The sequence below is a fragment of the Epinephelus lanceolatus genome, chromosome 1, assembly GCF_041903045.1.
Source record: "Epinephelus lanceolatus isolate andai-2023 chromosome 1, ASM4190304v1, whole genome shotgun sequence".
In the NCBI taxonomy this organism is placed as follows: Eukaryota; Metazoa; Chordata; class Actinopteri; order Perciformes; family Serranidae; genus Epinephelus; species Epinephelus lanceolatus.
Window position 1 is genome coordinate 5,805,229 of NC_135734.1, and position 26,883 is coordinate 5,832,111.

At 40.7% G+C, this 26,883-nt stretch overlaps 2 protein-coding genes across 2 annotated transcripts in view; both read right to left on the minus strand.

Moving 5' to 3' along the window:
• Positions 1-692, minus strand: part of LOC117256981 (copine-9-like) — a 351,865-nt gene extending 351,173 nt beyond the window's left edge. The window contains exon 1 of the mRNA XM_033626735.2: positions 383-692. Within this exon, the coding sequence (XP_033482626.1) occupies positions 383-459 (77 nt within the window). The 5' untranslated portion in view covers positions 460-692. The remainder of the gene's footprint in view (positions 1-382) is intronic.
• A 7,762-nt stretch (positions 693-8,454) lies between these two features.
• Positions 8,455-26,883, minus strand: part of mtmr14 (myotubularin related protein 14) — a 50,893-nt gene continuing 32,464 nt past the window's right edge. The window contains exons 16-19 of the mRNA XM_033627168.2: positions 23,093-23,225; positions 17,341-17,517; positions 16,086-16,292; positions 8,455-10,252 (exon numbers count right to left, since the gene is read on the minus strand). Coding sequence (XP_033483059.1) covers positions 10,072-10,252; positions 16,086-16,292; positions 17,341-17,517; positions 23,093-23,225 — 698 coding nt within the window. The 3' untranslated portion in view covers positions 8,455-10,071. The remainder of the gene's footprint in view (positions 10,253-16,085; positions 16,293-17,340; positions 17,518-23,092; positions 23,226-26,883) is intronic.

Here is a 26,883-nt window from a genome sequence, read left to right on the forward strand (position 1 = left end):
ACATTTAATATCCACGCACTCATGTGATCTCAGAGTTGCGCTCTCCGAAGCTCTCCAAGGCACTCAGAATAAATCCTGGTACTGTTGGTTACTGCACCCCCCACGCACTTCTACACCCACAGCACATGCAAATTCCTTCTTAGGAAAAAAAAAGAGTTGCTCCGTGTACGTTAAAGACACACTATACTGATGAAAAGCCCGAGGAAAAGTCTAAGATGACCAGACACACGAAACTACGCACAAGAATATCACAATGCCTTCAAAAATTCATGACGACAAAACTGACTTTAATCATCCAAAATGTGTCAATATGTGACTGTGAAAAGATGAACGCTTTTGACAGGTGAGTAGCCTGCTGTGGAAACATGTTGGCGGTGCTTACCTGCAGGACACGGTGATTTCAATCTTTGTCGCAGGTACGGTGGAGTTGAGTGGGTCGAAATCTCCTATTGTCGCCATGGCCCAGCTTTGTTTTAAATCACTTCTTCCGAATCGGTTAAGTTGTCACTTGTATTACAGCACTAGTTTTCCTGTGGCTGAAATGTGTTTTGTTCCATCCACCCGAGAGTGAGACAGGGAGAGTGAGGCGGCCGGCTCCGGTTGTAGTAGTTGTTGCTGCTGACGGTCGCTGGAGCACAGTTAAGGGTTAAGAGGCATACCTGAGGATGAGGCTTTCATTCATGGTGAGAGAGAGTGAGAGAGAGAGAGAGAGAGAGAGAGAGAGAGAGAGAGAGGGAGAGAGAAGCGGATGTAGAAGATCCCTCTCCTCCTTATTTCTCTCCATCCATCGCCAGGTGGAGGCAGAGACCTCCACAAGTTTCTCTGCTGTCTCTGGTCACAACTTGCGGTCCGAGTACGGGGGGTGATCAGTGCCGCGGTGGTGGGGGTTGGGGTTTCAACCTGGTTACTGCAGTTCACAAATATCACAATAATTTTAAAGAATGTAGAATTTGGTTTGAGACAACATGTTTTTCATACCTTTCATGTTATTATTGTGTGATGATTAGTCCAGTTCCTGATGCATTTTCATGAACAATTCTTGGGGAGTTGATAAACTATGCACTTTTTAAATCGTTAGAACATGGGAAATATGAAAAATAATGTTTCCATTTTTTTCAAACTCTCTATGGTGGCCATTTTGGATTTTAAAATGTTCAAAACACCTTTTTTTAAAGGTCAGGTTCCAAGCTATGCGGGTGTTTACCTTCGATGGCTAAACATACATTTATTTATTCAGATATTCATAAAATCTAAGAACAGTCACTTGGATATGAATTAATTGAATTTGGTGGTGGAGGGTCAAAGGTCAAGGTCACTGTGACCTCATAAAACATGTTTTTGGCTGCAACTCAAGAACTCATATGTTAACATTTCACACAAATATCTAATAAGATAAAATGATGAAGTGATGACATTTTATATCCAAAGTGCCAAAGATCAACTTCAATGTGACATCATAATTCTCTGCAAGACTTTTCTTGGCTTAATTCATAGCCATAACTCACAGGAACAAAGTGGGAGACATTTTACGGAGCCCCTTAAAGGTCAAGTCGGGAGATTTTTTTTGGACTGACTTTTGCATTCCCTCACAATAACGTTTTGGATTCCCATGAACCACCATTGTCACTTCCTCTTAGATGCCCGCATTGATCAGTGACCAACGTAAACTTGTATAAAGCTGGCGAGATCTCCTTTAAAACTGTAGTGTTGTTGTTATTGTCTTTCATGCTGTTGTAAGTAGCCTACTTAGGTTTGGGAACCAGCACTGTGTTGGCTGGATGGATATTTGGCCAGGAACTCAATACCGCAGAGCACACTTTTGCACTGGATGGGATACCCACGGGTACCCAACCCAGTGCAGGAGAAGCTGTGTAACAGGTGAAGATATGTGTACACACACACACACACACACACACACATATATATATATATATATATATATATATATCAACATGTAAAGAAAAAAAAAATGTATGTGGTTTTTTTCTTTACACGTTTGTACTTCTGCCGCAGTACCAGCACCTTGACTTCAGCTGTGCACGGGCATTTTTCTATTTTTGATATATATATATACCGGTATATAAATTCACGGGTATGGACATGGGTAAAAATGAACTACACACTGGCGTGCAGCAGATGAGGACAAAAGTATGTTTTTTATTTTTCAGAATAAAACAAATGAAAAAGATGTGCAGTATATGTGTAATATTTTGACATCTAAATCACTATTATAACGCTGCAATTCCTGTTATTTGTCAAGGACACAAGTGAAACATTTGAGCCCATCCTCACATTGGTCACCAACGTGGAGGATGTGGAGCCACGAAACTTTGCAACCCAAGGATGGGGTGACTGCCTACAGTGTGTTCAAGGCACCCAAGAGGATTCTTTTTCTCTGGTTCATGTGCCAGAGCCTTTGCACACGGCACAACACCTGCCCTTATATAGTATTTAGGGGGTGTTACCAATGCCAATACGTGACTTATAGGGTTCATCCCAATACCGAATCTCGCATCCATGTTTCCCTCAATTGCGTCTCTTCCTCCCTTCTTAGTTCCGCCCTTGTAAGACACGGGGGAGAGATGCGAGGATGAGACGTGAGGAGAGAAGAAACGAGGAGATATATCTTTCGAGAAATGAGACGTCCTTGGCTGAATCCAAATCTCCACCCTCTGGACTTGCAGACTGAGCCCTTGCGGACTTCAGGCGTACATAATGTGATGTATTCGCCATCATCACGTAAAGTCTGCAAGAGTGGGAATCTGCAGCATTATAAAAGGAGCTAATAGACAGGCTTGGAGGAGTCTGTTTCACTCGTTTCCATGTTAACATCTGAGAGACTATCATGTATACGGTTATCACTGCAGCACTCTCCTATGTGATTAGATTGCACAGCTTTTATAGGCAAGACTGCAGTATTAAAATGCATACTGATTATCTCTATAGCCTATACTTCTACATATTTTTGTATCATGATGTTGTTGAATTTTATATTTGGCCTACATTATTCAAGTAATGTTTTAATATTACAATTTATGGGGTTTTGTGTGTGTGTTTTCTGTCAGCAATTTGGAAAAATTAAAACATCACATCCGTATTGCAATGAATTGTGGGCAATTAAACTAGTGAAGTCTGCTGAAGTCTGCACCCCAAGCGGACTCTGTGGAAGTCCATAGAAAGTCCGCTTGAGGCCCCTTGTAGACTGAATGAATTGTGGATATCGACGGCCCTTTCCTCTGAAGCATCATGTGAAGCGACATGTATTTCAAATGACGGCGGCAGCTGATTACAGCTAGATCAGCTGTCAGGAGGCTTTATTAACAGCTACAGAAAGTTTTAATGGAGTTTGTTGCTGCACACACATAATGTTATATATACATATATAATGATAAAGATAGATACAGTTATCAGTAGCAGAGCAGCAGTGTTATCTCTGTCTAACAATCACCTGCACCTTTATATCACCTTTATAATATATACAGTGTCCTGCTCAGAGTCACAGGTGTTTATTTGATTTAGGCCTTTTCATTAATTGCATCTGTATTTATTGATATTCTGATTGTGAATTCATTATTTAATAACCCAGAATATGACCATGGTGTCTCTGAACACTGGAAATAATTTATTAGGGCCAAATGTTTCAGGGAAAATTAAAATTCTGTAACTCATCAACCGGCCTCTCAGGAATGATCAGCCTCAGGTGTGACTGAATGGAAATGACGGTCAGTGATGTAAACAGTGTTTCTTGCTGACAGACAGACTCTCTGACTTTGATTGTATCCAGTATCCAAGTCAATTAGGGAAATAAGAGATGGTGAAAAGAAAAATCTTTCTAATGAGTGAAGAAAGCCGTTCTTGCTCCTTTGTTCAGAATTTTAACTCGAATCAGAAAACAAAATATAAAACATGGCAGTGATACTCTTTTAAAATCTGTTATCTGTCTTCACTTTGTATGAAACTCCAGTGATATTGTGATGTATCAGATCAGTCCAATCAGCTGCAGGGCTGCACTGCCCAATCAATAACTGATAACCAATCGGGGGGTGAATGAATTTCGATGAATTTCCGGGTCAAGTGATCAAGGATAGAGGATGGAGGAGTCGAGGAGGGATATTTGGATTGAACCCATGGTCAAGTGGGATTCGTCATTCATCACACCTGGGTAAGAGCTGATTTGGATGGTGAACATGTGCACCTGGAGTTGACTTGACTGACAGAAAATTATTATTATTTTTTTTAAAGATATTTTTTGGGGCTTTTTAGCCTTTAATCGATAGGACAGACAAGCGTGAAAGGGGGTGAGAGAGAGAGAGAGCGACATGCAGCAGGGGGCCACAGGCTGGAGTCGAACCCGGGCCGCTGCGGCAACAGCCTTGTACATGGGGCACCTGCTCTACCACTAAGCCACCAACGCCCCAGGGTGACAGAAAATTAAAAGAAATTCAAGAGAATGTTGCTTCATGAGGCCAGTTTCTCCTGTTGTCCTGTTCGGTAAGGACAATTTGTTTAGCTTGACAGATGAATTTGATTGGAACTACAAAGTGGGGAATTGAAACATCCAGTAATATAACTGCGTTATGCAATCAAATTACATTTGACAAGGAATTCTCATTTGCCAAACTGCACTTAGGTGTCTTATCAGTGTTAAGAAAGGCCATTAAGGGGAAGTGGATAATGTGGTTTAAATAGTTAATATATATCACCATGGATGATAACGAATTAGAAGCTAATGAGATTTTTTGCTGAATTAAAGTCAGTTGAACAGGAAAGAAATAATCAAGTCACAAAGATGTTTGTTTCTTTTGTTTATTCACAATTGCCACCTGCTGCTCAGTTCGCCTTTCATCATAGCCTGCTGCCTGCCAACAATTAAGAGCAATTCATAACAAAAAAAACCCAAAAGGTAAAATTACCTAAAAATACATCAACTGTACAAAGAAACATCTTCACACAGAGAACATCAGAACAAGTGCAATGCAGCATTTTAATTAATGAGAGATTCTGAAATAAAAATTAACTTGTAAAACAAATAAAACCATCATACGCCGCAACTGAGATCAACTTGGAGGATGTCATGCAAAACCAGTGAGTGAAAAAGTGACAAATATTTGAATTAAGTCAGGATGAGAACATTTTCTCACAATGACTATTTTTTAGCAAGTTGAAAATAACAATGTTTTGTAAGTGTCCTGAAATGGGCTGCTTAACAGGCAGACAGTAGAAATCATGCCAAAATAACAATATGAAACCTGGATTGAATAAGAACTCCTTTTCAGTAAAGATACCTTAAAAAGAACACTCACAGGGAGATGAGACTGTGCCTGAAAGTCTTACTTGTCTCAAATAATGCTGGACAGATTGTTCTGCTATCGGTTTGTGAAGGGTTACAAATTTAAACCACTTCTTTCACAACCCATGCAGAGAACATGCAATACATGCGGCCAGATGAACCAAATGCTCAAAAGTTTCTTAATGCATCAAGAATAAAGGGATGAAAACTCCTGTGGCTTAAAAGCAGCTTAGCATGTTTTAGTGGAACAAAGAAAGCAGAATTTGGCTTAGAATCAAGCAGAACACCAAATTCTGCCAGTTAAAAGAACAGTTGAACATTTTGGGAATTGTTCTTAAGTAGTTCTTTCTGAGTGAGATGTGAAAATCCATACCACTTATGCCTGTGCATTAAAGGTGTGGGGGTGAAGTGGGGTCGTATGAGGTACTTATCCTTAGACAGTATATCACATACAGTAGATGTCGGCACGGCACCAGTTAGGAGAAACAGGCTGGAGTCCGACATGAAAGCTCAGCAATGTACTGCTGTGGAGGGGTCAGCAACAAAACATACTTTAGCCACCTAAAGAAGTCCCACCCAAAAATAAATCAGTATCAGTTTAAGTGCATGTTCTATTCAGTATTTTCACCTTTTTACCTGTCTGTTAGACAGCCCATTCTAAAGAGAAAGCCATTAACAGCTTCAGCTATCCATCTATGCTCTCCTCAAAGCCACCAGACTCCATTGAGAAAAACAGTAATTTTAGCTCACCGAACACAGGAACTGCTGGTCTATGCTGCTTCAATCAGTTAGTTAGTGTTATTGTGGGACTTTGGTGGAACTAACCCCTTTAAATGCCAAAGTCACACAATAACACAATCAAAATAACTGTTCGAGGCAGAGATAGACCAGCAGCATCTGTGTTCAGCAATGTTAAATCACTGATTTTCTCAATGGAGTCTGGCTTAGAAGGAAGCGAAACAACAGCTGCACATTGCAGTTGGAAATCACTGTCTGACAGAAAGGTAAAGCAGTGCAAATACTCTCAATGCAGCGCACACATACACTAATATTGACTTTTTTAGGTGGGTATTTTTTTAGGTAGCTAAAATACATGTTGTTGCTGACCCCACCACAGCATTAGATTGCTGAGCTACAACGTTGGACTCCAGTCTGCTTCTCCAAACTAGAGGTGTGCTGGCCTCCATCTACTGTATGCCTATGGATAAGCAACCCATGCAACCCCACTTCAAAAAATCTTAACTATGTGAGCCTATGTCAATTCCAAAAAAATAAGTACATAACATCTCTAAAACTGATAATACTAAATATTAGAGACTAGATAAAACATGGTATCAAGCTTTGAGGTGTTGGTATGCATATTTTTTAATGCATCCAAGCTGTAGTCCGTATTTCACACAGACACTTGATATTGGTGTCAATTTTCTCATCTCACTATCAGAGAGAAAGTCAAAAAATGTATGTCCAAAAATTACGACTAGAATTATTCCTTAAATCAATAAAATACTCTTTGCCAACAGTCTTTTTCAAAGGCAGAATTGAAAATCTCACTCATCTGGGGGTGACTGACTGAAATCCAATTTCATCAACAGTATCAGGGGTGTAAATAAGACTCAACAGCTATACATTACTGTACAACAAAAAAGACTTGTAATCTTGCAACCGAGTGATAAAAATGGAAACCCCAAAAGCTTTATTGCAAAGCTAACGCTGCTAATGCTCTACACTCAAAATTTCATCAACAATCTGCTGCTAAAAGCCCAGGCTCTTATAACCATTTATGAAACAGAAATACACCTGAAACTGGACCAGAAGTAGAGATCTGATCTTTTGATACTCAAGATTAAAAAAAGGCACAACAAAAGGTCCTGAGGTACAGCAGCCGTCAAAATCGTTTGGCAACACCAACAAGCTAGTATTGAATAAAATCTCTCAACAGAATTGTCTCAAGAAAATGTCTGCCCAAGTGTGACCTGAAAAAAAAAAGACGCACGTGTTTGAACAGTTTTTGTGTGATAATAGCTAGGCAGAGACCTCAGCACTGGCAGGAATCACTGTTTGACGAAAAAGAACACTGAAAAGGCCTTCGGCTCACAGATTTGCTACCACAATGCTAAGTGCCTCTTGTGCTACCATGTCAGTGCTACGAAATAAGAAGAAAAAAAAGAAGAAAAAGTAACAGGAAAAATTACTGGATATGGACTCAAGTAGAGGATATGGAGAGATTAGACTGGCGAAGTGAAACAATAGCTTGGATACCTTCGTCACTTCATTTCCAGGGTTACCATCTTCAAAATCTGTGCTATGTGAGGCAATTCAAGAAGAGTCCCTGTAGATGTTTAATCATCAACACTTAATTTGTAAAGATGAAAAAACTTTAAAGCTATCTAGTTAAAGGATAAGACCAGATTTTTTGGACAAGACTATCTTCCTCACATACTGTACAATGCTGAGAGTTGCTGTAATCATCCCTTCTGTCCATACTGGCGCTGAAGTTCAATGAACTCTTTATGAAGACAGGCTCTTCTCCCAGCCTTCAAGTTTAGCCGTTCTCAACAGCTATAAACACTTTTGCCTTTAGAGGCGTTTAGTTGATAGCAGTTAGCAGCTAACTCAAAAAAGAACAGCAGCTGAAAATTGGGAAAACAATAAGGTCCGGAAGCTCCTTACTGTCCAAGCAGTAGACAAGATCTGCTGCCACGCACATTTAAAAAAATAAAAAATAAAAAAATAAAATCATCACATACTGGAGTGGCATGATGCCATCATTGTTTGGTTCTGTGTAAAAATGCAAAGGAGCACGAAGAAGGGACTTTGTAGCAACCCTACAGCAAGATCTCCATGTATAAGGCGTTTATGACTGCAGGCTTTTTTGCACAGCACTTCAAGTGTGGCCTTTCAGAACAGCTATTAACGCTTCTGCCTTTAAACATGGTCAGACAACATGCTGTGTGGACTTGTTTGTTTCAAGTATAGTGAACTCTTGCCAAGACTGAAATTGCTATTCAAGTAACAGGATGTGATGTAAGACCAGGACAAAACACTGGCACTAGGCGTGTTTTCATCCACCTGATTTCGCATTTTCAATTTGTGCATAAAAACAACCTAAGTGGAGACAGCAGGAATTTGAATAAACATGAAGTACAAAAAAAAAGGTTGTAGCATGGGGGAGGTGGAAACGTAAGTGTATCGATAAAAAGTAAATGTGACTAAGTGCAATGGGGACCGATGAAGCGAATAAATGATGATGCACAGTTATGATGCATCATTGCATAGGCCATTGCGAGCTCTCTTCGTCATCTCTGCAGGCTTTTAACATGCTTACAGTGTATATGTACAAGGGGTTGTCAGCAGAGCTCTACCAAGAGCACAGAGCTGTAATTTTAATTATTCAAAACTCTATTTCCAATCTCAAGTGCATTCTCTGTTATCATTCATCTATTGTTTCCTTCAGTTGAGGTTTGACTAGCACTCTTCTGTTGTGGTGGTGTGATGGCCATTTTGCCCAATTTAGATGGAAACACAACTACTCAAACTGCTGAGGCCTGATATTCACTTCGACTGAAAATGAATGTAAATTTTGTCCTCTAACTCCTACAGTGTTGTCACACTACAAAGGGATCCCTTCACTGCCAGTTTGGACAGAACAAATGTGAACAGCAGCCAATAACTGAGTAAGTGTACATACGGCATGTGAGTTTTGCATTAAAGGTCTAGTGTGCAGGATTTAGTGGCATCTAGTGGTGAGGTTGCAGACTGTAACCAACTGAAACTTCTCCCATGTGCCAAGCATGCAGGAGAACTACAGTGGCCAACTCGAAAACACAAATGGCTCCACATAGAGCCAGTGTTTGGTTTGTCCATTCTGGGTTACTACAGAAACAACATGGCGGACACCGTGCAAGAGGACCAGCTCCCTATGTAGATATAAACAGCTCATTCTAAGGTAACAAAAACACAATAATTCTTAGTTTCAGGTTATTATTGACTGATTATTGAAAGTTATGAATATTACATTCCATTTCTGCCAAAATATCCCCGTCAATCCTACACACTGGACCTTTATGATGGACTTCTGAAATTCAACCTTATTTTTCAAGTCTGGACCCCAAAGCTGCAAGCTCTGAAACTGATAATATATTCTGATTTTAATCTACTGTGCCAAATTGGAAGCTAAAAAAAAGCTTGGTGCCATTTCTGTCAGAACACAATAAGTGCTTTTTTTTTTTTATCTTAGCTTTAAATTTCACCTTAACAACATAACAGTCCTTTGCTTGGATCAGTATAATAGCAGCACAAAGCAAGAGAACTAAAAACATGGCTGCCTGTACATGGGACGGTCACTGCAAGGACTCTTTAGGATTTTAAGAAATTAGGAACAGATTAAGAAGGAGCAGAGGAAGGAAGAAGTGTTTGTATTCTGCCTGTAACAGGTACAGACCCCATGTTCTCAGCCTTGTAAATATCAGCAGCTAGAAAGACTTCTTAATATCCCTTTTTGATACTGTGGCTGAAACCATTTCCCTCCCTGAATGTGACTGATGAACTCAACATGGAAGATTAAACATCCAGAGTAAAGCTGGAGCAGCACAGAAAAAAATGAAATCCAAGCACTGAAGGTTTGAAAACAAAATCAAAAAAAGGAAATAGGAAAAATGCTTCACCCCTGATCTGAACAGAGATGTTTGGCACTTTATTGTACTGAGTCCAGGCATGTTGGATATAGACTGTGGATGGATGGATGGAGGCAGAAGGAGGATCTGAAGTCACATTGAGAGGGTTCAGACGATGGCGTTGGTGCCCCGGAGGCCGACCCCGCGGGCAAACTGCTCCAGCAGACCGGAGATGGCGCCTGAGGGGCTGGGTGCTGAGGACTTGAGGCCAACAGTGGAGCTGTAGGCTGCCAGGAAGACTTCCCGCACCGCCTCCAGACGGGCCTGACGCTCGGAGGGGAAGGGACACCTGGCGAGTAGAGAGGAAGGAGGGAGGGACAGAAAACGAAGGGAAGCAAGATAAGACAGGAAGAAAAGGTTAAGGAGGGAAATCCTATTTTAAAAGTGCTGCAAAAATAACTACAAACAGAAGAAACTAGAATTACTACTCTGTGGTTGTATGTCTCTGTGCACCAGTCTAGTTGTACTTACAATTTACATCTGTGTCTATAAACATGGATGTTTCACACACAGCTTTCCCCCAGACAGCACAAAGATCTATACAATCAGCACAGTTTCAAGATGAGTGTCACCAATTCAGGATGTGACCAAATGTCTCCCCTCCTGTTCCTGAGATATGATGTTGAAGAATGGCCAGAGAAGTGTTTTTGAAGTACATTATGATGTCACAGTGAAGGTGGCCTTTGACCTTTTGGATATAAAATGTCATCACTTCATTATTTTATCCTATTAGTTATTTGTGTGAAATTTTGTCATAATTAGCATCTGAAATCTTTTCATGGCCAAAAACATGTTTTGTGACCTTTGATCTTCAACCACCAAACTCTAAAGCCCAGTTAAGACTAATGATTTGCAACAAGGTGAACCGTTTTAGAACGTTGCAGAGAAAAGTTGTAGCGGTGTGAACTGGCTGGTCTGAGCTCCAGTTAAGCCGGCTGATGTTGTCACCTGTGACTCAGCTGGTCAAATCACCTCTGGCAGGTTTTAGTGAGGCGCGTCACCTGTTTCAACAGCCAATCTCCTTGTTGTGTCTGAACTGAGCCCTATGGGTTCATTCTTAAGTGGACATTTGTGCCAAATTTGAATAAATTCGTTCAAGCCGTTTTTGAGATATTGCATTTACAAGAATGAGACAGACAAGAGGTCACACTGACCTTTGACCGCCAAAATCTAATCAGTTCAGCCTTGAGTCCAAGTGAACATTTGTTCCAAATGTGAAGAAATTCCCTCAAGATTTTCCTGAGATATCACGCCCACAATAATGGGACATACGGACGGACGGATGGACAACCTGAAAACATAATGCCTCCGGCCACAGCTATCACAGGCACTGAGGCATAAAAAGAGGAAGTCTGCCGAGGAATCAGAAGAGAAGAGCAGAATGACGCAGGCAGAGGCAGTTTGGATCAACCCTACTTCTAAATTAACCATCACAGAGCTCACATACTGATCATCATCATCTCTGCTTCTCTCCCTTCTACCCAGCTTACTTCATTCACTCTGAATAAAGATAGATAGATAGATATTATTTTGCCTTTTCTGGCTGCAAGTGATGCTGGTGGGACACACTATTCAGCAGTCAGATCAAACAGAAATTAAAATGTGTCCCCTGATGGGAGCAAAGAGTAAAAGGATGAATCAGAGGGAGAACCTGGTGGAAAATTCATCCCCCTTGATTGTCCTCCTCGTCTATGGCTTGGTTCAGAGGGGGGCAGAGAGCAGCGACAAAGGTTCTCCAACAGAAACATAACCATGTTCATGTTTTACACAAGCACATACACAAATGTTTGCCACACTTTTGTTTTTACGGGAATACTGACCAAAATAGTGTGTGTACTGAGTGGAATATTAACCAGTTAAAAAATCCACCTGTCAATGCTTTCTGTTGGACAAACCCTGTTTCTAAATGACCCAAAACACAAAACAAAGAATGTTACTCAGTATGGATGCAATCATGATATACTAGTTCTCATTTACGTATTGTTCTGTTTCATTCGTTTCAGTCAACAGTAATTCCATCATGGCTCGTATACTTGTTAACCAGGCAGTAATTTCCCAGCTGCTGCTCTGCTGATAAACATCAGAATTTCATCATCACGACACTGTCTGTCTTGTGATTGGCTAAAATGTCATTTAAAGAATGTAATAATACAAAATTAACAGGCAAAAAATGGGTTGCCTTCCTAACTTTACTGTCACACAGTCTCATACTGTGACTGAGCAAGCTTAGCAAAAGATCAAACAGTTTCAAGGTGGACACCCAAAGACGAGTGTCACCAATTCAGTATCGGACCAAATTTCTCCCTTTCTGTTCCTGAGATCTGACACCGAATAATGGCCAGAAAGTGTTTTATGCAGAACATTATTATGTCACAGTGAAGTTGGCCTTTAAACTTATAAAATGCCATCACTTAATTATTTTATCCTGTTAGACATTTGTGTGAAATTTTGTCATAATAAGCATATGTATTCTTGAGTTATGCCCAAAATCATATTTTGTGAGGTCACACTGACCTTGATCTTTGACCATCTACCACAAAATTCTAATCAGTTTATTCTTAGTCAAGTAGACAGTTGTGCCAAATTTGAAGAAATTCCCTCAAGACCTTCTTGAGATATACACAGTATATCCTTAGTCACAAACAGGACTCTATATACAGTCAAATGAGAGCGGTGCGAGGCGAGTGACAAGCAGAAGGACGATAGAAATATAGAAGGACAGAAATATAGAAAAAGAAAGAAAGCGATACAGGGAGAGAAGACGGAGAGGAAGAGGCGAGTGAGCAAGGGACAGGGAGAGAAACAGAGGAAGCTTTCCCAGGTCTAAGGAAAGTAGCCCTGTACATCTTAACCATGTTTGGCTCTATATACAGCTGCGAGGCAGCTTTCTCCACAATGAACATAATAAAAACTAAATATGGTCCCAGCCTCACCAATGAGCACCTGCACTGTATGAGAGTGGCCCTGACACCATTCCAGCCCAGATTTTAAATCCTGACAGGACAAGCTCAAGCTCAGTTCTCTCACTAAACAGTGGGAAAAGAGGGAAAGAAAGAGAAACTGTAAAACTGTTCAACTGTTTTTTATTTATTGTAAAATTGGTTGAGACTGTTAAGTCAAGATGTGAAACAATTAACAAGGAAAAAGGAAAATTCAAGCTATTGCGACACTCTAGTTATTCTAAAGTTAAGCACTTCATTTTTTCAACAACTATTTTATTTATTTTCTCCATTTTATTTCTAAATGCATATCTGTATAGTTCAATGCTAAGTGACAATAAATATTGTCAAAATGTTTTTGAATCATACTTTCTCTATTTGAATTGACAGTCAGATGTTAATTACATGCAGACGTTGATACAACTACTAGGCTACTTCAGTTTATATCACACTAAATCATATCGCTAGACATTATGATGTTCTGGACATTTGCTTTAGGAAATTTTCTCTAACTGGACCTCTTTGAATTTTAGTTGAATAGCCCCGCAGTATATGTACACACTTTTGAAAAAAGACATGTAATACAGATATTTAACAGTTTAAAAACCTTTAAGACAGTAAAAATGCTGGATTTTGGTATGGGTGTGTGAGATGTATCAAACTCTAATATTTCAGAATTATGTTTTTTTAATGCACCTACAAGATTTGAAGTCAAGGTAGAAATGTGGGACTTTTACTTTTGAATATTTCTAAATTTATACAGTAAAAATGATTGACTTGAGTGTCTACTCTGAGATGTCCTCATCTGAAATGTATCTATCAGTCAATGTCAGGAATTGTCTATTTAATCTTGTTTTCCCAGCAACCCAAAAATCAAAGAATGAAAAGACATTCCCTTCACAATTTAGTGGTATTTACATTATAATTTATGAGGGACACCAGTTATATTAAAGTTTAACTGAAAAGTGGAAAAAAAGGGGTCATTGTTTATTAACCTTCCAGAAATAAATTTCTACTAGTGTGCAACTAACCGTGAAGAGACCACTCTGCCCTACCGCCTCATCTGCAGTGTAAAGTCTTAAAGCAATGGGATTGCCGTCATTTCCCATCATGCCTGTCTAGTGCTGGACTACTGTCTTGTGAATTTCTGTCCGGTTTCCATGCTGGCCACAGCTCTGAAACGGCTCTGGTCAGGGTCACAAATGACCTTCTGATGACAGTGGACATCGGCTCCCCATCCCTCCTCATACTTCTGGATCTTACAGTTGCATTTGACACTGTGGACCACAGCATCCTCCTTCACCGCCTGCATTCCACCATCGGCCTCACTGATACCGTCCACAAGTGGTTCACATTCTACCTCACTGGGCAAACTGAGTATGTTGCATTGAGAGAGGCAAAATCACAAGTTTACTATGTCACCTGTGGTGTCCCTCAAGGCTCGTGCTGGGTCCTACCCTCTTCACTCTCTATAGGCTCCCCCTCGGCCGTGTTATCAGCAGGCATGGCATATCATTCCATTGTTATGCTCAGGGATGCAAACAGGTGTATGGTCAAAAAGGAGAGAGCTTGTCAAAGCGAAATTCTGAATATCAAAATACACTAACACTAATTTTTGAAAAAATTGCTGATTTTTTTTTGTTTTTTTCATCTTAGCTCTTCAAAAACTACCGTTGTATTATTTGGCGCTACAGATGCTTCATATCCAGGTCACGCCAACCACCAACCACCAACTCAACACTCAACCTGGCAAATGCTGATAAGCTTGTCCACGCCTTTGTCTCCTCCAGGCTGGACTACTGTAATGCACTCCTCATCGGGATCCCTAGTAAAAGCATCCAGAGGGTTCAATACATCCAGAACAGCGCTGCAAGGATCCTGATAGGGCGCGCAAGCATGACCATATCACACCCATCCTCAAATCACTCCGTTGAACTCAGAATTCAATACAAGGTTTCCCTCCTCACACATCAGAGCATTCATGGACATGCCCCGCTCTATCCTGAAGAACTCCTCACTCCTCTGACTTCTTCACGCACCCGCCGCACTGCCAACCTCCTCAACCCCCCCCAGGACCAGACTCCACACCATGGGAGACCAGGCCTTCTGCTCGGCCGCTCCCAGACTGTGGAATGCTCTCTCTCTGACCACCTGACTGACGCTTTTAAACGCAACTTAGACTTACCTTTTTACTAAAGCCTTTTAATGTATTTTATCATGTTGTCTGTTAAACTCTTAAACTCTTAGCATAGCATATCTGCACTGCCTTCTGTAGCACTTTGAGATTTGTTTTTTATGTAAAATGCGTTACAAATAAAATTTATTATTACTACTGAATCGTTTGTTGAAGTTTATGTTAAATGTTCCAGATTGCAAATGTGACTTTTAATTAGTGTTTATAATATGACTGTTCAGAACATAGTGGCTTATGTTGGTAACTGTCTTTTTTGTACTGCTTTATGTTTTTAACCATGAGTGAGGTGACATTTCTTTAGTTAAGCTGTATTTTCCCTGAAGAGGGAGTATGGTAACATGTACTTTAAAATACATCTATACAAACTCTAACCACAATACAATGGCCTGCCATTACACCCCCCTGCAGGCCCAACTAGGAAATGACAGATCTTTTTATTTTTATATCCTGTCGTCAAAAATGAAAGTACTCAACTGGCACATATCGGATATCAGCCGACCAATGAATTGGTGGGGCTCTCGTCTAAATGTTACTGCCATGACACTGCTAACATAGCTAAAAGTCAAAAGAAACATTTGTCCAGGTAGCTTAAGTCATCATAGCTTGGTGCTGTAAAGGCTTAGTAGCTGCTCTAAAAATAAATGTGATCATAAACTCCTCTTCTACACACCTCTATAACAGTTGACAAAGTGGTTACATTACATACAGCACATGCTGGTTGATGCTCTAAGGAAAGCAAACCCATCCTCCAGTAATAGAAGATGCTAATTTCATTGTAACATTGAGCCTTGCACCAATCATGACAAGCTTATTTGCCAAGCTTAGTAAAAACAATAGAAAAAGATGCAAAGGGTTTCCTTAGCAGAGGTGGTGAATCACTGTCAAACCCAAACATTAACTACTGCACCTGTAATCTACACTAACCTTTCTTTAACTGAGTTCCAACAGAAAGAGGGAAAGTAATGGAGGGGTTGTACAGTGTTACTTACATTCGTCCACTGGGTCCTTCATCCTGAAAACTGAAGGGCAGGGGGGAGTCGTAGGCAGCAGCCACAGCAGATGAGGTGGAGGAGGCTGAGGCCACAGGTGGATGGAAGTTAGCGTGATCATGGATGCTGCCACAACCCGAAACTATCTGCCAACTCCCGTACTCTGTCGAGAGAGAGGAACCTGACCGAGTGTAGTCTGCTGCTAACCTGAGAGAGACAGACAACAGAGAGTGAGGAGGTGTCAAAAACTGTCCTGTGTGTCAGTTAAATACCAAGCAACCAGGTACTAACAGGTTTTCCTCGCTGCGTAATACAACACAATAAGCAGGCAATAATTATTCTGACAGCTGTCAATCATCTGTCAGAAGCCACAATGATGGATGACACTGCATCCAAGTGCCTAATGACCAGCTCAATAGTGATAATGGGAATAATAACTGTTTTAAAGAACAAAATAATCCTAAATTTAACCAACGACAAAGGGACATAACTATGAAAATAACAATGACAAAGAAATGCAAATGTAATTTTACTGTGGTGAATATAATAATTAGAATCTACCTTGTATGCAGTTATAACTTCAAAGTTAAAACTACATACATTGCAAATTAACAACAGCAGAGCTCTTTGGGTTGACCTGCATCTCTGGCAAGCTCAGAATGCACTCATAGTAGTGCGTTCTGAGTGTGTGCGTACACCATACGAAAGTACATTCTTTTAAGGACAGCTGTAGTACATACTAAAAGTAAACAGATAAAAAATGTGACTGAACGCATCCTAAGACTCAAAAGAATCACGAAGGTGCATGCTTTTCTTCCAGGGGCCACAAAGCTAACAGCAGAATCAGATGTCAATCACGCGCAGCTGTCCCCTGCCACACAATTCTGATGTAATCAACTCAAGTGGAAACACCTGCATGGATATGTTTGGACTGTACTGCAGCCACTACAGTCTGATGTTTTCATAGTGATGGAAGGCTTTCCTTTTATGCCAATAACTGTAAGGAAAATGTTAAGACACGGAAGGTGAAAATGGCAAAATCACTGTTTCAGTGTCAGCGCTGAATACCAGAGGAATACTCTCTCAATGCCCATGCATGAGCTGCAGTTTGAGGCCACAGGCTCTGCTGTGTGAGCTTAAGCACTGTGCCTCTGGTGATCATCCAAAATTTACATTACTCAAGTTAAGTGCATGTATAAAAATAAGATGGCATGCAAACTTGGAATGGCTGATGGAGCTGTATCCACTCCCTCACCTTCTTCCGGGGACAGCCAACGGGCTGCTGCCAGTGCGTGTGATGCTGTGTTCTGATTGGTTGGAGGAGGAGGAGCTGGAAGACCTGGCCTCATTGAGTGGATGCGAGAGGTGCTCGTCTAGAGGGTTCTGTTTATTCCAAACAACCATCTGAGGGGAGGAGGTGGTGCCTTTTCTCCTGAGGGGAGGAAGAACACATCAGCATCCACAAAGTGTGCAGTACTAGCAGCTTGTGATAAAAGTTTGCTTTCAATTATGATGGGATATGAAAAACAGCTTTTTACTGATTGAAATTAATTTTGATTGACTTGAAGCACAATCATAAATTAACAGTTCTTTCTGAAAATTGACTGAAATGGAAATATTTGGGAAGATTGCCATTTCTTTTTTCTTACATTCATCCGAAGGCCCTGTTATAGTGCTACATAATAAAATTGTTTTTCATTTACATGTCATTAATTAAAATGAGACCGCTGTGCTGGCAGAGTGGGGATGTGGAGTGGGGGTAGAGATCTGACAAATACAAAAATGAACCTGGCTTATTTTGAGACAATGTCATCCAGCTACACACTATTTTGGAAAGTCAAGTACAAGCAAGTGCAAGTGCACAGTCCTGGATGATTCTGCACCATAAATCACCAAAATGTATTTCTACTGTTAACCTCAACACTGAGCATGCGATGCCCACTCTAATGTCATCCCTAACCACTGACCCCTCACACATTTGCGGTCGTCTGTTTCATCACCGTCGTCAGTATCTGAGTGTTGTGTGAGATTTTTCTGCACACAAGAAATTTCTGACTGCTTCATAATCTAGAGTTTGTTATTTGCTACCTGTTAAAATTCGTACTTGTGGACTTCTCTGTTTTGTTTATTTTTCTTTTTTTCTGACCTGAAATGCCGCTGTTATCACCATTTTTACTTCACACCGCGGTGCAGAGTTGTGGACTTACAGAAAGTATGCATGAAGGCTTTAAAGAGTTGGACTTCCTGGATCATATTTCATCATTCATTCATTCTCACTAGCATCTGAAGTGACTAGTGCTGCACGATATATTGACACTAATAAAGTATCGCAATACCTTGTCATTAGAAATGGTCCAATACCCCGTTTTATTAGTATTGGTACCTAAGAGAAGAGCCAGGGCTTCCAACACATTCATTTATTTGTGGCGTCCCACTAAAATGAAAAATCTGCTGCCATGTCTTGATTTACTACTTTTGAAGCTGGTTTCTTTTAGCCTGGTGAAACCATCCTGATCTCACGAGCTCATATTCTATTTCGCTCTGCAGATCAGTCTGGCTATGCAATCATTAAGGCGCATTCTGGCATCGGTTAAAGCTTACCGGGCCAGTCACAACCGTTTATTACTTTGGGGCAGGTTATTTGAAATCACGTCATCAGAAGAGGGACAAGGAGCGGAGTGAATGCATTTCATAAACAACCAACATGGCTACTGATTTTGAAACTGCGATGGTAAATGTGTTGAACGAACTGGAATGTACATTTTCTTGGCTATTGTTGTTTCTCCACTAGTTGCTCTCATGGAGGAGCAGGTCAGGGAAGCGACCAAGCTGGGAATCACAGCCATGCAACTCAGAGTCCATAGTGAGGAAGAAATCCGCAAAGACGGCAACACTCTTTCCCAGACATCATCACAGCTCATCTCTCTATTCTTGAGATATTGCATTCCTGAGAATGAGATGAATGCAAGGTCACAGTGACCTTGACCTTGGACCACTACAATCTAATCACTTCATCCTCGAGTCCAAGTCAGCATTTGTGCCAAATTTGAAGAAATCCCCTCAAGGCGTTCTTGAAATATTGCGTTCACAAGAATGAGTCATACAAGGTCACAATGACCTTGATCTTTGATCACCTAAATTTAGTCATTTCACCCCTGAGTCCAAGTGGACAGTTGTGCCAAATTTGAAAAAAAAAATCCTTCCTGGCGTTCTTAAGGTATCACATTCACCAGAACAGGATGGATGGGTAGATAGACAGGCCAACAACAAGAAAACACCATGCCTGCAGTTACAGTGATCATCAGCGCAGAAGCATTAAAAAAAAAGAAAAGAAATCCAAAAACCTCAAAATTTAGAGAAGGGGCACAGACTGACACACAGACAAACAGGCAAGATAAAAAAAGAAAAAGAAAAAAATCTTACAGTGTGTGTGCAGCTCTCCGCTTTCACTATTTGCAGACATAGTGGAAGAGGCATGGCTACAAATACAAGTGCTCTTGTTGACCTATGGCTTGTCAACAAGGCAGACTCACAAAGTGCAATACGGCATCATTTCATTTACACAGCCAACAGTCAGGGCAGGCCCACAGACACTACAAAGCCGGTCTGTAAAAGATGTTTTAAACCTACGCAGAATAAGGGAGCTAACACGTCCAACTTGGCAAAGCACCTTGCAGACAGACATGCCGAGCTGTTTACAGAGCAGTGGGTTAGTGAATGTGATAGATAATATAAATAGTCAGATACAATTCAGGGCAATGTTTTTATTTTGTGACTAGTGAACTTTTTTTTTACCCTCAAAGTGTGAAGGGGCAATTAAGGGCATTGATCACCATTGGCTAATTTGGCTTTATCATGGCAAACATCTTTATAAACAAACACAACGTTTACATTGGTAATATTAAATTTACAATATCTTGCAATTAAAAATCAGATGTTCACATGTAAACAGATCCACAACACCAGTTATATACTATCAATTTACACTCAGTCCTGGTAGTGGTAATCATGGCATGTACATTTTTGTCGATTATTACTTTTATTACTGGAAAATGTTCTTGGTATAACTCAGATCCTCCCCCAAGGAGGTGTACTTATTAAACACTGTTTAATAAAGCCCTGTCTCCACCAAACACTTTCGGTATGGTACAACCAAAAGTTACCCTTCAGACATGGTACCTAGACCCTAGGTCTGTTGAGTGTTTTACACCATAAACAGTACTCTTAATTGTGGGCTGGGTTGTTGTCACTCACTGCTCCGTCCAGCACTTGGTGTATTTCCTCTTCAGCGGTGACACAGAGGGGAGTCTGCACCTCATTTATCGTCCACAGAACGAGGTTGCAAGCCGACAATTTCAATAACAAAATAAAACAGGCTGCAGTGAGAGTCTCTCTCCATGGGATATTTAAAAATAGCAGGTTCGTGCATTTAGTCCTTCTCAGGCATGTGCAGGGGTTTAGTGTTGCTGGAGCCCATGGGAGTGACACTCCACAACACTTTTTTTCTCCAGGTGAGGATTAGAATATATGCAATTAACATAATCTGATCAAAACTGAAATATAATTTCAAACACTTAAAGATCCACTCATTACAAAAAATGGATGTCACCCAAGAGAGACAATAAAAACTAATGGAATGGACAAAGTTGTCATATTGAAATTTAAGATGTGCTGATGGATTCCCGTCATTAACTCATGCATTGAGTAACGTTACAAGTAAATTTTCAACCTTAAAAGTTGCCGGCAGAGAGTTAAATTTTTTTTTCTCAGTCTATAGCTGCTGCGAGAGGAGTGACCGTCTGCTATTGACCAATGAACAGACTGCAGTGTTTCTAGCTCCACTTTTTAGTACCAGCTCTGTGTCTTAGGTACCCCAACAGAGGGGGGACCAACGATAGGAGCAGTATTTTTTTTTTTTTTTTTTTTAAAGATATGTTTTGGGGCTTTTTAGCCTTTAATGTATAGGACAGACAAGCGTGAAGGGGGGAGAGAGAGAGGGAGTGACATGCAGCAAAGGGCCACAGGCTGGAGTCGAACCTGGGCCGCTGCCGCAACAGCCTTGTACATGGGGCACCTGCTCTACCACTAAGCCACTGGCGCCCCGATAGGAGCAGTTTGTAACGGTTCCATTGGTACCTTCCACAATTTTTCAGTGGAAACAGAAAAAATGTACAACAAATTGAACTGAATCGGTTGCAAGCGGTTACTGAATCTGGTTGCAAATATAAAATTACGATTATTTTTGCTTGGGGTATGCGAAATGTCATTTCGTTTTTGTGCTGCGCATAAAAATGACAAATAAAGAAGTTCAGTTCAGTTCATAGCATTATATATGACAACACAGCCTCCAGTTACTAATGACTAACAGCCTACTGTAGCGTAGCCTCTGAAACATAAACGTTATCTTCCTTGTGCGTTTCCACTTACTAGTAATGTTAACGCTACTATCTAACGTTAGCACTGTAACCTTATTCTAAAACTCATCAGTCATCACTGACTCCGGTTGAGTTTTGAAAGTCCAGGGCTGCATTTGACTTGGTTGTAACATTACACTCACTCTCCTCTTCTGTGTATCTAACATTACCTTGCCAACGGCTACGTCTATCATAGACGTAATGAGGACATATGCTGTGATCCATTTACGTTGCTATGAGCGGTGAGACTCAAGATGATGTTGTAACTTCCTGTTTAAATTGGCGATATGCGGCCCCGTTTGTGTTTGTACCATTTACGACCTAAACGTAAACAAAGATGGATGCCTCCAAGAAAGCAGTCCTCACTATTGCAGTAGTGGAGCCTTTATTATTAGCAACACTGCTAGCTACTTTCACCAACACCAACCGATAAACAACACATACACGACATTCCATGCACAACAACACATCATAAAGCATTCCCATAAGGCATTTTAATGTGTACAAATAATTAAAATGAGGACTCAAATTTGCTAAACAGTAAAAATAATAGGAAAGAGCAGAGACACTTATGGTAAATATAGAGCGCAGCCATCTTTGCTTTCATCAGTCTTTCGAAACTCGTAGTTCGTACGAGACCGCTACTGGTAGAACCGCCTCAAAGAGGCGTGTCATGTCGTGTCGCTGCGTAATTTTGCGCAGCCTCCTGTCTTTCCTACCGTCTTACTAGCAGTAAGATCTATATGGGACACACCAGTAATGGAGGAGGGGGGAGTAGGCCTTTGGAGGGAGGTGGAGTTGCAGGAGGAGGGGGATGGGACTTTGGAGGGAGGCGGGAGTTGGGGATGTTCAATTTTTTTACAAGTGCTGTGTGAAATGCAAGAAAGGTAAGAGTAGCTTTAAAGAGATTAAATGCTTCAATGCACATCCTTGGTGGAAGTTTGCCCTCTACTGAAAGCACATTTTCTAGTTTTCTGTTTAGTCAGACTATTTCCTGATGTTTTAGGTTTTGGTCATGGTATTATTTTAGTATCTGTATTGAGACATTTAGGGAGGTACTGCATCTTAGTCATAATTTGGCATCATGAACTTTTTTGTTGCAGATTTTGTTTGCAAGGCCTGGGAGAGAAGACAGAATATTTTGTTCAAGAATGAGCTGTTATAGTATGTTTGTTTCTTTTTTGTTATTTTGAAATGAACTGAATTGTTATGAATTATCTGTGAATGCTGCAACTATCTCTTTTGGTGTCTTATAAACCCATGAGGGTTGGGCACTTCTAGGTGCATGACACGGGAATAAAATTAACTAACTAACAACACTAGAAGCATCGCACCCCCACCAATGCAGCCCCTAGCGTATTTTTTTGTTGTTGTAAGCAGTGCTGTTTTCAGCAGTGCTTACAACAACAGTGAGATACACAGTGAGACATACATGTATGTCTGCGTGTTGTTCATGGAAAAGCTTAAATTTTGACAAACTGAACCAATAACTTGTATAAATAGGTGTATCCATCAACTTCCAAACCACACAATTAAAACATTTTTTAAAGGAAATGAATCCCTGAATTTTGGGAGCCTGTGTGTGATACTGACCAGCTGGAGGCCTGGGGTTGGCTGGACAACAGGTCCATGGTGTCATTGGTGAGGCTGGAGGCACCGCCCACATCCTCAGTGATGAGGGAAAAGTCACTGCTCAGACTGGTCACACTGCCGCGATCCCTCGGCTCTGAAACCAAACACACAGCAGGGCTGTTCATTCAGCTCCTAACTCAGTAGACCTTTTACATCGCAGACATTTTGAAATATCACAGCAAGCAAACCTCAGGTCGGTGTACAGAGAGTTGAAGTGTGAACTTCCAGGTTCTTTCACAGAAGTAAGAAAGCCTCGATCAAAATCCCACTGACATTTGCAACAATGCTAAAAGCTCCAGCGTCAGAACATAATTTTACTCAACAGTATGTCATATGGCTCGCTTCATAGTTTAGATAAGAACTGTAGTTTTTCTTTCTTTTTTTTTTTTTAAATATGTAATATGGTTTATTTGAAATTCTGTGTACAACATTCAGAGCACTGATATATCAGTCCCTCCAGGATGTTGCAATGGCAACAATTAACACAAATTCAGCCAATACCTGTGAATTCTGTGCAACCTTGCAATTTTATCCAATCACCACAACTTCACTGCAAATTTTACCATTTAAAACAGGTAAAATCTCATTTAATTATAGAGCTGTGTGCAGCTTATTGATTCGCTCAGCCCTTCTCTCCCTCTGTTTATCATGACACTACTGCTGAGGGACCAGCAACTGGGACAGGGTGACGCACACAGTGACAGGGCTAACTGTTAGCATCACACAGGCAATGTTACCCAACGTTATTAACCAGTTTAACAACAGGGTTGAGCCATTACGGTGTCAGTGTTAACAGCTTGGTGTTGGACGTTAACCGCTGCTGCAGGGCTTCTGCCCAAGCAACAAAATACAATAAGTAGCAGAGGGATGAGATCACGATGTGTTGTGTTAGCTCCTGCTAACCGGGCAGAGAGAGCAAGAGGAGAGCAGCTCATGGAGGTGGTCCTACTGTGCTGCTTCAAACTGCAGAAACAGCTGACCACCACCCTCCACTGCTTCCAACCCCCCCTACTGTTACAAATAGTTTCTGATTTTGTGGGAAACACTGACTGCTCCTGATAATAACCTCTGAATCCGAGATTACAATCTTCACTTGCCCCCGCAATTACATTGCCAAACGAAAAAAAAAAAATTAAAAAAAAGCGACATGCATCACAATTTCTTTTCTTTCTTTCTTTCTTTCTTTCTTTAGAAACGCTGCCATGAAATCAGGCATTTCAGGCTGCAACAATCACAAAAAAACGAAATCCTGAAGGGACTGATATAGTAGCAAACGGCATCCTGTTGTGATCTGAGCTTCTCTGTTCTTTGCTGTCGTAGATGGTCAAGCCGCAAATGCATTTTAGTACATGTGAGTCCCTATGTGTGTATCCTTCTGGCTAATTAATTGCCACCTCTCTGCATTGTGCTCCTACAGCGGTTATTGCTGATAATGCTGATGGCATCATCACTGAAGTGAAGCGCCCACCCTCCGGTTCCCCCAAAGGTTAACACAGTTAACTCTGTCTGTATTTAGCACCATTCATGGAAATAGAACTATTAGCTGAGTAGTTTCCAAAAAAAAAGAGAAAAGGGAAAGAAAGTGAACTGACTTTGTAAATATAATATAATTTAAAAAAAAATCAAACACTGCATAAGAAAGACATGAATCAAGAGAGGGAGGGCGGGACTCAGAGACTTAGTACGTTTACATACACAGGGTGGTCGACCTACAGCTTTAGCTCGACTTGGCCATTTCATCTGACTAGTGTCCTTGTCCCAGTGTATAAGCACAGGAGGGGAATCAATTTATTGACTGAAGTATGTTCAACTCCACTACGATAGGTCGTGATACCCCCTTTCAGCTTGTTAGTATTGGACCTTTTTCCAGCTGACCTATTAGGTCACAGACCAAACAATCGACAACCAAGTTAGCTACAGTTAGCTAATAGTAAATTGGTACCATGGTAGACAACGTTACAGCACTGTACATTTAATCTGTCCAAAAATGCACTGCTCTGGATATAGATTTTACCATGTTGTTACCAGCTTCTTCTCCTGTTACGTATTTAATGCTATTCGACTTCCAGGTCAAAGCTCAGGCGAAACCAGTTTGGGTCCACCTGACTGTATACATGCAGGAGTAAATCGATTGCTAATCACATTATCTGGGTGCGTTAAACCGACTTTAAGAAATTAGATTCAGTATGTCCTGCAGTTGGACTAACATGTTTACATGTATTTTAAAAGTATGATTTTAGTCAGGCTTACACAACACATTGATTTTCTCTAATGTCATGTAAGCGAACTGATTGTGTTTTCATAGGGCCAAGAATTTGAAGCTACGCCCCTGCCTAGACCTTTGCAGGTAATACATCACAACTCAACAGACGAGAGTCAGGGCGTAGCAGTTTATTCAGACATGTCTGTAATGAAAGCAGGACAGAGAGGAAAGAACACTGACTTGAAGGGAGCGCTGGTAAATTTTATAGATATAGACGAAACATGAAACCAAGTTATGATGACGTAAATACCCATGCTGCAGCACTTGTATTTCTTTCATATGTGCTATAGTTTTTCTCTGCTCGCAGAGTGAGTGTTAAAATCCCAAAGGGTTCAGCTCTTTACAGCAACAGCTGTAGTGGAGAAGATTTGTCTCAGACTGTGGAAAGAAACGCTGAATATGAGATTGCATTAAATTACAGAAGCTAGTGGAACAGAGACTAGCCGGGTCATGATATCATGACCTTGGCTCTCTGTTATAACATTAACATTAATGATAGCTGCATTCTACCGAAACAAGGTATTGTACATGCTGGAAAAGCTTACAGGTACACTTAATGTAACTGAGCAATTCTCATTAGTCTGCTGTAAAAAAAAAAAATAAAATAAAAAAGAAAAAATCAATACTTCAGTGTCCCACACACACTTAGGATAGCTTGCACAGTATTATGGTCCTTCAGAGACATATTCTGAACAACTGTTTTCAGCTGCTTTTCTCTTCTTTTCCTCCTCTAGTTGTGCCAGAAGTGTCTATAAATGTACTAACAGAAATTATAATTATAAGGCATCTATGGCTGTGAAAAGGATAAACTACCACATAAAGCAGTATGCTAATGTACATGGCAGACTCTACTGAAGGTTAAAAGGCTGCAGACATAAAGATTTGTGACGCAAGATGTTTTGGAATCAAGCCTTGCGGTTCTCTAAAGAGATGAAAGCACTGTCTTATCACCCAGAGTCTTACTGCTTTGTCTCTGGCCCGACACTGTCTGTGCTCGCAGCACTCCAAACCTTTGTTATTCCTCATTGCATCAGACCAGAGGCAAGTGGCAGAAGCTCCCAAAGCTGCCACAAGTACGCCACCCCCCCAAAAAAAAGGAGGAGGAAAGATGATATAACAAGCAGGACTCAGATAAAAAAAATAATGCCACATTTAAGACTTTCCCTGCACACGTTTGTAACTTTTTTATTAAATGTTAAAAGCTCAAAAGGAAAATGTGGGTTTCTATAGTCACTGTTGGAGTGCTTTCATACCGAATCTGTTTGGTTCGGTTAAAACAATCTCATGTCCATTTACACAGTTAGTTAGTATGGTTCATTTGGGCTGATGTGAAAGCAGTCAAACGACCCCTGGTGCAAAAAACAAAACAACCGTACCAAGATAAAAAGGTGGGCCTCGCTTTTTAACGGCTTGTTTGCGCCGGTGTGAAAGAAAACGAACCAATCCATCTCCTGATCCTGATCACCCTTAGAATATTACCACCAATACC